Source organism: Wyeomyia smithii, chromosome 3 (assembly GCF_029784165.1).
Source record: "Wyeomyia smithii strain HCP4-BCI-WySm-NY-G18 chromosome 3, ASM2978416v1, whole genome shotgun sequence".
Lineage (NCBI taxonomy): Eukaryota > Metazoa > Arthropoda > Insecta > Diptera > Culicidae > Wyeomyia > Wyeomyia smithii.
Genome location: NC_073696.1, coordinates 112,745,456 through 112,759,359, shown reverse-complemented (window position 1 = coordinate 112,759,359; position 13,904 = coordinate 112,745,456). Strand labels below are relative to the sequence as shown.

Below are 13,904 nucleotides of genomic sequence, written 5' to 3'. Positions count from 1 at the left end.
CAAAACGCGGGTCATAATGGCGATTCGCAAGTACCTAGTCTTGATAAAAGTATCGATTCTAAGTATAGATGTTTAATGGTATCGCAACGTCTCTAAATTTAGGTTGACATTGTGCATGAATGTTTTTGCAACTAAAAGGTGATTTTTTAAGAATTTGGTTTTTCTTTAAAAAAAAAAAACGCATAAAAATTACAAAACTGTATGAAATCTTTAATTGAGCCGATAAATTGGTTTATGCCATTTGCTTTTAAAGTTGATTTCATTCAAATGTTGGCCACGGCTACTTTTCAAATAGTCCATACAAAAAGTCCAATTTTAGGTCACTATTTCGAGCATTTCGGCTGGTATCTCGCGAATAACGCGTGTATTGTTGTGTTCCAAGGCTGGAATTGTTGTTGGCTTATCCGCCTAGACGAGAAACTTAACGTAGCCCCACAAAAAATAATCTAGCGGTGTTAAATCGCATGATCTAGGCGGCCAATTCACCGGTCCATTTCGTGAGATGAATTGCTCACCGAACTCATTCCGCAATATGTCCATTGATTCGCACGATGTGTGGCACGTTGCTCCGTCTTGCTGAAACCACATGTCAACAAGACCCAGCTCTTCCATTTCCGGCAACAAAAAATCATCGCGCGACAGCGAGAGCCATTGACCGTAACGTTACGATTTTGATCATCTTTGAAGAAGTACGGACCAATGAGGCCTCCAGCGTGTAAACCGCACCAAACCGTGCATTTTTCTGGGTGCATTGGCGATTCTTGTATTGCCTCTGTTTGTTCTTCGATCCAAATGCGGCAATTTTGCTTATTAACATACCCATTTAAGGGAACATACTTAAATGACGTACCATTTTTTTATGATTTTTGAACCCCCCCCCTCCCCCTTCCACCTTGTAGCATTTTGTCACAAAACCTCAACCGCCCTAGAAAAAACGAAACATTCCAAAGCTCCCCCCCCCCCGGTTCTGCAAAAAAACATACTAAAAACCAGCGATAACATATATACAAAAAAAATACTTGACAAAAATCACCGTGTCTATTTCAATTTATTTATCACTTGTACACTTGTGTATTATGTTAACTTTGCTCTGGATTAATGTCTTCTGCCTCGAAGGGTTTGTGTTTTGGTACGAGGAGAAAAATGTTCATACGACTATGTTTGATCCATATCTGTAGAAAACACAGAAAATATTCCGGAATTCGCAAAAAAGCTAATCGCTGCACTTACCAGCTTTGAAAATAAACGAGTATCTTGTAATTTTCACTATTAAAAGCCACAAAGAAACAACAATTTTTATTTTCAAAACAGATTTATTTAGCAGAACTTTCAAAAGATTTCAGAATGCCACAGGTGAAAACTTTTCGACAGCTCTCGCTGCAGAACTTTGTGCAATGTTTTGGTATATTTTTAGTATACATTTTTCCTGCAAAAAAAAAGGTCTTTCAAAATAAATGCTACGTCAATTTTAATCCAACACCCCCCCCCCCCTTGTCTCAGGTTGTCACAAAACGATGATATCCCCCCTCCCCCATGAATGATACGTCATTTAAGTATGTTCCCTAACCAGAAATGAGCTTCATCACTGGACACAATTTTTCGGTAAAAAGTAGGAGGTTGTTTCCAAGACACGACCGCACAACTGACGTAGAACTACACACACTAATGCTTGCTTTGTGCTACCCCAACAGTGGGGGAAAAAGACACTTAAAACAGGAGCTGTAAAAGCTGTTTCACATTCAGTAAATTAGAAGGCCGCTACTAATTCAAATAGCTAGGTTTCAGCAGATTGCTCGCTCGAGTTGTCGAAAAAAATGTAACCTTCAAATACTTGTTTATTTGCTTTGAGAAACAGATCGACTTGAACTGACCTACAGTACGGTCGCATTTTACCAACAGCTCTAGGCTAACCCGAACAACCACTCTTTAAGTTTCTTCATGAAACGAGAACGATCGCTATCGATTAGTTTTGAAACCTATATCGATTGATTTCAGTTGTTGTTGTTTCATAAAGGTGCATAAAGAGTGGTTGAACGGAAAGTCTTAGACTACCGAGAGATATTGAAATTTTGTTTTTCGCTTTCAACAGGCAATCTTCTTGAAATACTACCTGTTGAAACGCAAAGTAATAAATTTGTTTTTAACGTTAACGAGTGTTTAGTGAGTAAATTTGGTTTGAGATATTTCTAATTAAATTCTATAGTGAAGTGAAAGTGTAGTGAAGTTTTCCAGTTATGCCTGGAAAATTAAAAAAGCTCGCTTTGATGCGGCTTCAAGGAAACGTGAGGCATCTCCTCCAAGTGACACTGAAATTTCGACTAACAGGTATTATATTCTTTCTTCCGTTGGGGATCAAGAAATTCAAACTTCTCATACTGAGTATAAAGCTGTTATGAAGAAGGTTAAAGTTCCACCTATTGTGGTATTTGTAGCAAATTTAAAAGCATTACGATCAGAACTTTCATCATTTCTGTCGGATGTGAAAGTTAATTTTCAAATTGGCCGCCAAGGCGAAATTCGTATTTTGGAATCTCTTGATGGCCATAAACATCTTTTACAGTATTTGACTGAAAAGATGTATAAATTTTATTCTTTTGATGCCAAAAACGAGAGACCGTTTAAGGCTGTTTTGAAAGGTCTTTCAAATGACCAAACTATTGAGAAAATTAAAGAATGTTTGTCAGAATCACTTGGTTTTGCTCCCAAACAAGTAATTTTGATGAAACGAAAGGCAAATGCCAAAATTAATCAAACTGGAATACACCAGGAAAATTACTTAGTACATTTTGATCGTACCAAAGTAAATAATTTGAAATGTTTGGAAAAAATACGTGTTTTATTCAACGTGCGAATAAAGTGGGAAAATTTCAAGAGACATGGAGAAATCCATAATCTTACTTAATGTCGGAATTGTCAAGCCTATGGTCATGGAACTCGAAACTGCCATATGGCAGCAAAATGTATGATTTGTGGAGACACTGGTCACACGAAAGATATCTGCCCTGTGAAAGAGACCACTAATAGTTTCAAATGTGTAAATTGTGGGGGAAATCACAAATCTAATTGCTTCAATTGCCCTGTAAGGTCAAAAATTATTGCTTCCAGACAACGTAGGAATTCTAAGCAACCTGTTGTCAATGTGGGTATACAAAAGACTTTCAATACTGTTCAGGCATCACCAGCACTTTCATTAGCAGGTGTGTCTGTAGGTAATAATTTAAATTCAGATAACAAATTTCAGACAAAAAATCCTGTTCAGGCAACACCAGGCTGTTCATATGCCAGAGTGCTTACAGGTAATATTTCAAATTCAAACAGTAACAAACCATTCGTGTTTGGTGCTGAAGAGTCAGCCAGTATTGATTTAGGTAGTCCAACTCCAGAAAAGATTGAATACCTACAACAATCCATGCTGCAGCTAATGTCCGTTTTGTTGAACTGTAACTCGATGTACGAGGCTGTTCAAGAAGGTATAAAATTTACAACTAATATTGTTATGAAATTGAAATTCAGCAATGATTTTAAATAATGCTGTAAATTTTCTAAATTGGAATGCTCGCTCTTTAAAAGCGAAAGAGGATGAATTTTTCAATTTTTTAACAGTCCACGATGTGCATATTGCAGTTGTGACTGAAACGCTTTTAAAGCCAAATATTAAACTAAAAAAGAACCCAAATTATATAGTTCATAGGTTTGATAGATTTGATGTTGCCGGTGGTGGAGTTGCAATAGTTATCCACCGTCGAATAAAACATCGTATTTTACCCCATCTTGAAACCAAAGTTATCGAGAGTTTGGGAATTGAAATTGAAACAAGTATTGGCATTTTATTTATAGCCGCAGTGTATTTGCCTTTTCAATGCACTGGTGAACGAAAAAATTATTTCAAGGAAGATTTGCAAAAACTCACAAGAAATAAATCTAAATTTTTAATCATCGGTGATTTTAAAGCGAAACATCGATCTTGGAATAATGCTCTAAGCAATTCCAATGGAAAAATATTATTTAATGATTGCTCGGCTGGATATTATTCAGTTTTATTTCCAAATCGTCCTACATGTTATTCTTCTATTAGGAATCCATCTACAATTGATTTGGTACTAACAAATCAAAGTCATTCATGCAGTGATTTATTAACTCATGCTGACTTTGATTCTGATCATCTTCCCATAACATTTTCTATTTCCCATGAAACTATTTTAAATCCCACTATATCTGTTAAATTATCACAAGACTAATTGGGATAGATATCGTTCTACGATCGAAGAAAATTTGAATGATGATATTATTTTACAAAATAGTGCTGACATTGACAGAGCATTAGATAATTTTAGCAGCTTAATACTCAATGCCCGGAATTTATCAGTTCCTAAGGCTCGAGTGAAATTTAATGCACCAATTATTGACAGTGAACTTCAACTTCTTATACGTTTGAAGAACATACGGAGACGTCAATACCAAAGATCTCGTGATCCTGCTTTGAAAATTATTTTTCGAGAATTACAAAAGGAAATTAAACATAGATTCACTCTCTTGCGAAATGAGAATTTCATGAGAGAAGTTGAACAACTAAAACCTTATTCAAAACCTTTCTGGAAACTTTCGAAAGTTCTTAAGAAACCTTTGAAGCCCATTCCAGTCCTTAAAGATGGTGATTGCATTTTTCTAACGAATGAACAAAAATCTCAAAAACTTGCTCAGCAGTTTGAGAGCGTTCATAACTCCAATTTGAACGTAGTAAGTCCTATTGAAAATGAAGTAAACCAAAAGTATGATCAGATCACCACCCAAGAATTTCTTTCTGAAGAGGTATCGGAAACAAACTTGAATGAGGTGCGAACTATTCTCAAAAAATTTAAAAACATGAAAGCACCAGGATGATGGGATTTTCTATATCCTCATCAAAAGACTTCCCGAAAACTCTTTAAATTTCTTGGTAAAAATTTTTAACAGTTGCTTTGCACTAGCACATTTTCCTACGAAATGGAAAAATGCCAAAGTCACTCCAATTTTAAAACCCGAAAAGAATCCAGCTGAGGCATCAAGTTATCGACCTATCAGTTTACTTTCCTCTATTAGCAAACTTTTTGAAAGAATAATTCTGAATAGAATGATAACACATATTAATGAGAACGCAATTTTTGCAAATGAGCAGTTTGGTTTTCGCCATGGGCATTCCACTACTCATCAGTTACTTAGAGTAACAAATATGATTCGAACTAATAAATCTGAAGGCTATTCGACTGGAGCAGCTCTACTAGATATAGAAAAGGCATTCGACAGTGTTTGGCATAAAGGTTTAATAGCTAAAATGTCACATTTCAGTTTTCCGCTTTACCTTACAAAAATGATACAAAGTTATTTAACTGACCGCACTCTTCAGGTTAACTATCTAAATGGTAAATCTAATAGATTGCCTGTTAGAGCTGGTGTGCCTCAGGGGAGTATCTTGGGCCCAATCTTATATAACATTTTTACTTCTGATCTTCCTGATTTACCACCAGGTTGTGAGAAATCTTTGTTTTGTGACGATACAAGCATTTCCGCAAAAGGAAAAAGCCTTCGTGTTATATGCAGTCGGCTACAAAAAAGTTTAGATATATTTTCTTCATACTTGCAGAAATGGAAGATTTCCCCTAATGCTTCTAAAACACAGTTAATTATTTTTCCTCATAAGCCAAGAGTTTCATTTCTCAAACCCACCCATAACCACGTTATTAAGATGAACGGTGTGGTCTTAAATTGGTCTGATCAAGTTAAATACTTAGGGCTAATTTATGATAAGAATCTTACTTTCAAGGAGCACATTGAAAATATCCAGTCAAAGTGTAATAAGTATATCAAATGTTTATATCCTCTTATCAACAGGAAATCTAGACTTTGTCTCAAGAATAAACTGTTAATTTACAAACAAATTTTTAGGCCAGCAATGTTATATGCAGTTCCCATCTGGACAAGTTGTTGTACAACCAGGAAGAAGACACTTCAAAGGATTCAGAATAAACTTTTGAAAATGATTTTGAAGCGTCCTCCCTGGTTTAGCACGAACGAGCTACATAGGCTCACTAATGTAGAAACATTAGAAAATATGTCAAGCCAAATTATCAACAAATTCCGACAAAAATCGTTGCAATCCTCAATTGCAACGATTAGCTCACTTTATAGTCAGTAAGATAGTTTTAAGTTTATTTTAAGTTCTGTTTTATTCCTTTTTTTTTCTCCTTGAGAAGTAGGTTTAATAATTTTCCTACAATTACAATAACTTAACTGCGAAAGCTAATTACATTCAATAATAAAAAAAAGCGTACAAATACATATATATATATATATATATATATATATATATATATATATATATATATATATATATATATATATATATATATATATATATATATATATATATATATATATATATATATATATATATATATATATATATATATATATATATATATATATATATATAATAGTGGTTGAAATGTCACCATTTGTGGCAGAACACACAATACTAATTCTGAATAGATATTAGTACATAAATAATATATGTTTGCTTTGAGAAAGGCATTTTGCTGCTCAAAATTGGATTTGCTGCCTCAACAGTGGGGCAATAACGGCAGTCTGACGACACACTCTGAGAAGTGAGAAGAACCGCGCTGCTCCTGAGACATAGTGACCAACCACAGGGCAAGTGATTTGTTTGATTTGAAGACAGCCACAGACGCAACTCGCTGTTACTGCTGAGTGCTAATATCTGCTGCTACTGCTGTCAACGTTGTGGACAGTCTAGCCAGCTTACCTTCCGACTAATGAATGTAGCTGATTTAACCAAAAACACTCTTTTATAGCCGAGGGTTGCCACGAAATAGGCCACGCCTTTCTGTTCAGTTTTATCATTCTCGAATGTTATTTAGACGAATTATTCCACAATTCGTATACGATTTTGGTATACAGCGAATAAACACCGATGGTGCTCTCACACACGCAACGATTTTAACCCGTATCGTGTTGCGGTTTGTAACATCAAGCGATTTCATTTGCTCGCTGTTGCGTGTTGCATCATGTTGCAACTGAGTAGCTGGGAGACGACGAAATTCTGTTCATGCTGATTGATTGATTCGACTTCAATTTGTTCCTGTAAAGTCGAATCAATCATCTTTGTTAAGGCGTTCTAACAGAACAGGGCAGTTTTTTGTTCAAAATCAGTTATGCTGATCGCAGCCTTTGTGCTGCCCCAACAGTGGTGGGGGATTAAGTAAATAAATAAAGTAAATTTTTTGATCGCGACAGAATTTGATTGCTAGGATTCAGCACAGAATGCTTGTGTTATTGCCAAAAAATTATTAACCTTCAATTACTTGTTTATTTGTCTTGAGAAAGGCATTTTGCTTTTCGAAATCTGTAAAAACTGTTTTCGCATTCAGTAAGTGAGACGGCCGCGACAGATTGTGTTTTCTTGGATTCAGCACAGAATCTGTTGTTGCCAAGATTAAGCAAAACTTCATTGCGGGAAGAAAACCGAAGCCCTTAACTGGCATATCGAGACGTGCTACCTCGCTGCTGCTTAGATACGTGATGTGATTTGTTTACTGGCGCAACCCGCTGCTGCTACTTCCGCAATTCGCTACGATGCGGCTAACTAGTTATACTATTCTGTCGCCCTTTTTAGGGGAAGGCAGCGAGCGACCAATCAGGGGATTCAATTTTCGTTTCAACAAGACTTGATAATTTTTTATAGTACAATAGTTCGCATAATCAATCAACACTTTTTTATATTTGGGTGGATGCGTGTATAATTTTCCAATCAATTGCTGCAAGAATTAAGGAAATCGGTTGAAAACAAACCGATTTATAAGCATTTAAAAAGGGACATTTTTCGTCCCCTTTTCGTTAATAGTTTTCCCATTTACATCCCTATGTGGTAGGCTAAAGAAAAACGTAGTTCTACGTCAAAAAGTGGATTTCACAGAGGACGAATTTTGGTAATAAAATTCGATTATTTGTAAGCGTTGTTCAGGCGCAAGGCTGTTCATGGTGAAATGGCAAATCAAACTGAGTACATTAGACTTTGACAGCTGTCAGAATTCCCGCGTGAACTGTCAAATCTAAATACACGTAAAACCAAATAGCAGAAAAATCACCCTGTATATGAAGCAGATAAAACTAGGAATATAATCAATTTTATCTTTGACAAATGGTGCGCAAACATGAACGTGATTATTCAAATTAGGTTGATTATTAAAATTAGGTTATTTTGATGTAATAATCAATTCAAATTCCATAATTATTTACACTGGGTGAACAGTTCATTCTTTATGTAGCTTTGTGCATTCATTGATAGGCGAATAAATGAAGCTTTAGAAACACTTTCGAATCACACTTTCGTTTTATCATTTAATAAGTTGCCGATTATTTACCTTTTTGGAATGTTTTCGCAGTTTTGTTGAACGGAGAAATTTACGTATTAATTGTAGGTATGATTGTTAAAGGCCTTGTTCCCAAAAAGTAAGTGAACGAAGATTTTCACTTGCCTATACAGAAATTGATCAACAAACTTTTATATATGGATAAGGTTTCAATGAACTTTTGCCTAAAACCTACAGGGAGGTTTTAGTAGACTCCGAAACCCAGCTGGACCCAGATGATGTGGGTCAGTAGATGCAGTTTCAGTTGAAAGTATATCGGTTGCTGCTCCCTCCGTGAATATAAAACGTCAATTTGTGCCAAATTCGCCCATTAGCTATCCTTGGGTTCTGTATGACTCGGAAAAAGACATTGCGCTTTGTACTACATGCCAGGAAATTCTACTCACCATGGGTTTGCCATTTTCCTCCAAAAAGGAAACAGCTTTTCATTGGAACAGGCTTCAAACTTTGAAAAAAAAAAGGATTATAAAAGTTCAAACTTCAAGAAAAATCATTGTGCCACAGCGATGCCGTGATAAAAATGCATGCTTTAAAACCTTCAAATCTTCAGTTAACGTCGATGCACAGGTGATCTTTTAGTATATTTTTTTATCTAACAGGCTACTCTCAATCCAAAAATTTGATTACAACTGCAGATTTTACAGATTTCCGATTAGAGGAGGAAAGAAATACTGAATAATAAAAGCGCTCGAAAAATCTTTTTCTTCGTTGTTATACTCCCAGGGTCTTGTATTCCGTGGTCACAACGATGATGCAAGGAACTTTGTAAATATGTTACATTTGCGTCGATAAGATTCAGAGAAACTGCAAGCGTGGTTGAAACCTGAATCAAGTAAGATTTTTGTTCGTCAGTTGGATCGTAGCGCCAGCCTCGCAAATATCCTGTACAGTTGGCTGCGAAATTTGTGTATAATAAACAGAAGGTCGAGTTCCAAATCGGAATGTAGCACCAAGGGTTTGCTTTTTGGAAAAATCGATCAAGACGATACCATAAAGACTAAGACTTTCCAACTCTACGAAGATGACGTTGATCTAGAGCGCCTAATTCTACAACGAAATATGCAAATTTGTGCAATCCACTTGTTCAACAACCATGTTAACCATGTCAGGAGGAAATAATTAAGGTTTGCCCTATTTGACATTTCATGATTTTAATTTTATCAATCACAAAAAAAAAATTGAAAAAATAACAACATCGTAACAAATTGCTATAAAAGGGCAAAACGACTGAAAATTATTGGTTATGTCTTGATAAAATGATGATTTTGATTCAAATTTGATTAGCACCAAATTTAGTCATTCTGCCTTCAGTTGAAAGAAAAACACAAATGCCATTGCAAGATGAAGTTATTAAACTGTTCCTCTAGAGCAGAGGATTTCGGGTCGTGTTCAAAGAAGTACTCGCAATGTTTTAATGAAAACCAACCTAAAACATCTACAAACGAATAAGAAAAACTTTAAACATTTGACAAAGTTTTTTTCATTGAATGAAAATGTAAATATTTCGGTTTTAAACAGTGTTTCCGCTAACTATGAAGTCTGGAATGATGAAATAAAAAGTACTTTTTCTGTGATTCGTTTTTGTTTTTATAAAAAAAAACGTTGATGAGTATTTGCAAAAACAGCGCAGGGTACGATTCGGGATTCGGTTCTAGTGCTCGCAAATGCAAATTTCACTGCATTGAATTAGTGTTGACGTATAGTTGGCCAGTTATTCGGGGACTATCAAAAAGCGCAGTTATCGTGTCACGTGAAATGATCTATCGTTGGAACATGTCTAATTTTTTTAAACCAAGAATTTTTCATAATTATTCAGCATGCATTAACATTTATTTAGTTTAATAATCAATATAATTAAATACTCTCAATGCTAACCTCGTATTGTATCTTCCACACACTGCGGACACAACCTCGCTGTAACACTCGTGCTGGGGGCCAAATCCGGGCTCGAGTTAATCTCGATCAGCCACGGAAAGAAATCCTCGGTAATCATGAAGTCAGCCCCGTACAGCTCGAACGTGTTCTGCCTGCGATCCATGTTATCCTGACAGGCAAGTAGCGAACCAATGATTGCCTTTTGCATTCCAGGATAGATCCGCTCAGACCACATCTCGTATTTGCCGATCTGGCGGAGGTACGCCTGGAAGGTATGGCAATCCCACATATTCTCGTGCGGAAGCCGTTCATCGCGAACCGCATTGTGATACTTTTTCTGGATGGCATGATTGGTCAAATGTACCGATTCATGGTAATTCATTAGATTGTACTGCTGCGAGCTGAAGCGGAGATAGCTCTCCTTGTAGAACCATATGATTAATGGCTGAACGCTGGTGATCATGAACCACTGCCGAATGTCGAACTTGGTGTTGTGGATGATGAGGGGACGTTCTGGGAAGGAGAGAACGAAATATTCGATTTAAATAAGGAAAATTATTGAACATTGCTGATATATGAGATTTTTCAGTGCTGCCTCTATGAAATTTAAATTGTTGATCTGGTATTTTCACTGCAAGGATAATTCACCGATAAGGATTAAAAAAAAAAAAAACAATAGTCATGCTCCTATCAATCAACGCCATTCAATGTCGGCGTCGTCGTTTATACGGTCAGAAGACAGAGACATGAAAAACGCGATCACCTTGCTAGCATTACGTACGTGGGAAAACGTACCGTTTGTAAGTAGGTTACATAGAACCAGCCGTCTAGACACGTGAACGGCAAAAAAAGTTCCTCAGTACAGCAATGCAGATCTACAGAATGCTTTTCCACTTGGTTTCAATTGCAATCCAGACATGCAAAAAAAGGTGAGAGTGCACGAGAAATAGGAAATAAACCGTCTAGGGAACATAAACAAAAGCAATATGTTGTGAAGCATTTGAAAGCCGTCCTTGATTTTGACCAGAATAATTGATTTTGGGTTGATAACTATATTTTCTAAAATTATATTTGTAGATTTTGCTACAACCTTGTCTGGTAAGTATATAAAAAATTACCAATAACGGTCAGCTGAATCGGCATCGTAAATGGATAATTTAGTGAACAAATAGTTTAGTTGCCTAAAGCGAATCTGAGATTGAATTCTTGGCAATTCAATTAAGGTGTGTTCATAATACTGTATATCAATCGTCTACATAACGTTTATTTACATAACTTACCAATATATTTCTGTATTACGTATCTCGTTTTACTAACAATAGGTGGATTAACCATCGCAATAATTTGCTTGATGTTATTCATCAGATGTATTCCTCTCCCACGGCACTTATTACCGGGTTTGACGATCCAAATGTTCAGATACCCATCCAGCGAGTACTGTGGCCAGTGATTTTTAATTTGCTCAAGCACTGACCTTGCATCCGCCACGCAATTTGTAATCATGTTTGGATCATCATCCCGTTTTACCATTAGCACTTTGCCATTTTCATGCGTCAACATAAAATGATGCGTAAGAAAAACATCCCAATCGTGGTCCCAAATTTTTACATCCTCTTCCACATCGATATCGTTGTGCAAGCAATAGTCCAAATATTCTTTGCAGCGCGACAAAGCAAAATTGATGCACGTCCCTGGAACTTTTCCCTCGTCGGATAGAATTGCCTCCAGTCCCTCTCTAGCGTGTGTTTCGATTAACCACTTGAGAAGGCCCATCGAAGCGGTAAGGCGAAAGTTGTCGATAAATTCGTTTAGCTCCTCCGGATTCCACACATTATAGCAACGCGGGAAATATGTTTCTGACATCCCTTCCTCGTAGAACCAGTGAAAATCATGGAGAGCCGAACATAGACCTTCTTTCGTAGTGAACGGTGCCTTACTGAAGCGATTAATAATCAGCGTTGAATTTTTAGTCATGTCAAGCCAATCGGCCTTCTCTCTGCGGGCTGTCCAAAGTAGATCCACTGGTGTATGCTCTAGAAAGCGTGACATGATGCTCCGCTCACATTTTGCAATGTGATTTTTACGAGATTCACCAGGTTTCCGTTCTGGCAGCTGTTGTACTAAATCCTCCAAAATGAAACCAGAGGACGAAGTAGTAGCTTGCGGCTTTGCACGAAATCCATCTAACTTTTCAACCCAACCTCGTTCAACCAAGGCTCGCCTAACTGTGTGAAATGAGCCTCGCAACAAAAATACCCGATGATGTTTGGTTGCGTCGTGCACTTTTTTTCTGAGCTCGTTTAAACGATCCGCATTGATCCAATTGTTTTTGAAGGGATTAATAAATTTCACCGTAGCTGTCAGAGGCCCAACGTTCCCTTCAATAGGCTTGGGTGGTACAACTTTGACCTCCTTGTCATCCTCAATACCATTGCCCGAGTTGCTGTTGCCGTTGGCAGGTCCTGCGCTCGCTGTTAACCCCAATCTTACTTTGTTGGTCACCACTTGACTGCCTTCGTTATCCTTGTCATTTTCACTTTCAACATCCTTCTCACTAGAACTAGACGTATCCGAGCACTTATCACTATCACTGCTGCTACTACTGCTACTGCTGCTACTACTGCTGTTACTGCTACTGTTGCTACTGCCGCTCCTACAGGTATTAATCTCGTCCTCCATCATCAATTGAACTGTGGCCCACGAAACTTCATTCTAATCAAGATAGTATAACAAAAATAACACAGACACTATTTATGCCACTGCCTTTGCGCGCCAAAATCTCACTTTAATAACATAGCAAATCGGCTCCAACACCCAACCCACACCGTAAACCGTCTGTCTTTGTCCTCGCCTCGCAATGCATCCCTGCACCACTGTCTCCAATTCGCCGTTCGCGGTATACTAAGCATTTGCAAGCCACTAAGCACCTACCACCACCCCCTATGTACGTTTTAACATCACCCTAATCACTCCCAACACCCACCACCCTGCTGGAAGGAATCACAAACATCACTCTCCCGCTTTGCTACCCCTTTCCAATGGCACTGGGAATCCTTTCACTCACTCACAGTCTGTGCTTTTCCTTGATTTCTTCCGAACTGCTCCGCGGTTGATCTAATACTGGCCGCTCCCGAGCTGGTGGTTCTGGTTTTATAAATTCCAAACCGTTGCTTTCGCCGATGTTGGATCGAATCAGGCTACGTTTGATCCTCGTGATTCGTTTCGTAAGCATGTATATAGGTATTTATGAAATACTCAATCAATGTGATCCGAATGGGTGTCTATAAGCTAGCAGGAGTCTTCGGTCGGGATGAATTATATATGAATTGTAATCATGGAAGCGAGTTTATAAAAGTTGTAACTTGTCAGTTATTGTTAAACGTAGTTCAAGGTAGGTTCAAAGGTTCCCAATATTTTTCTGGGAATTTAATTCACTTGAATAAGAAACGTTGAAAATAAAAGTTAAAACCTGTAACAGTTTATGAGCTCTATGAATTATGGATTGAGTTTCTAGCTATTCATTTTCATTTTTTTCAGAATTGTATCAACGGTTATGCATAGATAAATCCTAGTTAATTAATGTCAAAGAAAACAACCCGAAAA

General features: G+C 37.2%; 1 protein-coding gene across 4 annotated transcripts in view; it reads right to left on the bottom strand.

Moving 5' to 3' along the window:
- Window positions 1-13,411, bottom strand: part of LOC129730829 (tubulin glycylase 3A-like) — a 61,918-nt gene extending 48,507 nt beyond the window's left edge. The window contains exons 1-3 of one of the 4 annotated variants that reach the window (XM_055690413.1): window positions 13,366-13,411; window positions 11,582-13,013; window positions 10,302-10,814 (exon numbers count right to left, since the gene is read on the bottom strand). In XM_055690413.1, coding sequence (XP_055546388.1) covers window positions 10,302-10,814; window positions 11,582-12,983 — 1,915 coding nt within the window. In that variant the 5' untranslated portion in view covers window positions 12,984-13,013; window positions 13,366-13,411. Of the gene's footprint in view, window positions 1-10,301; window positions 10,815-11,581 lie in introns of all 4 variants that reach the window. The other 3 variants (XM_055690412.1, XM_055690411.1, XM_055690414.1) reach the window with 3 other exon arrangements.
- Between the last annotated feature and the right edge of the window lie 493 nt (window positions 13,412-13,904).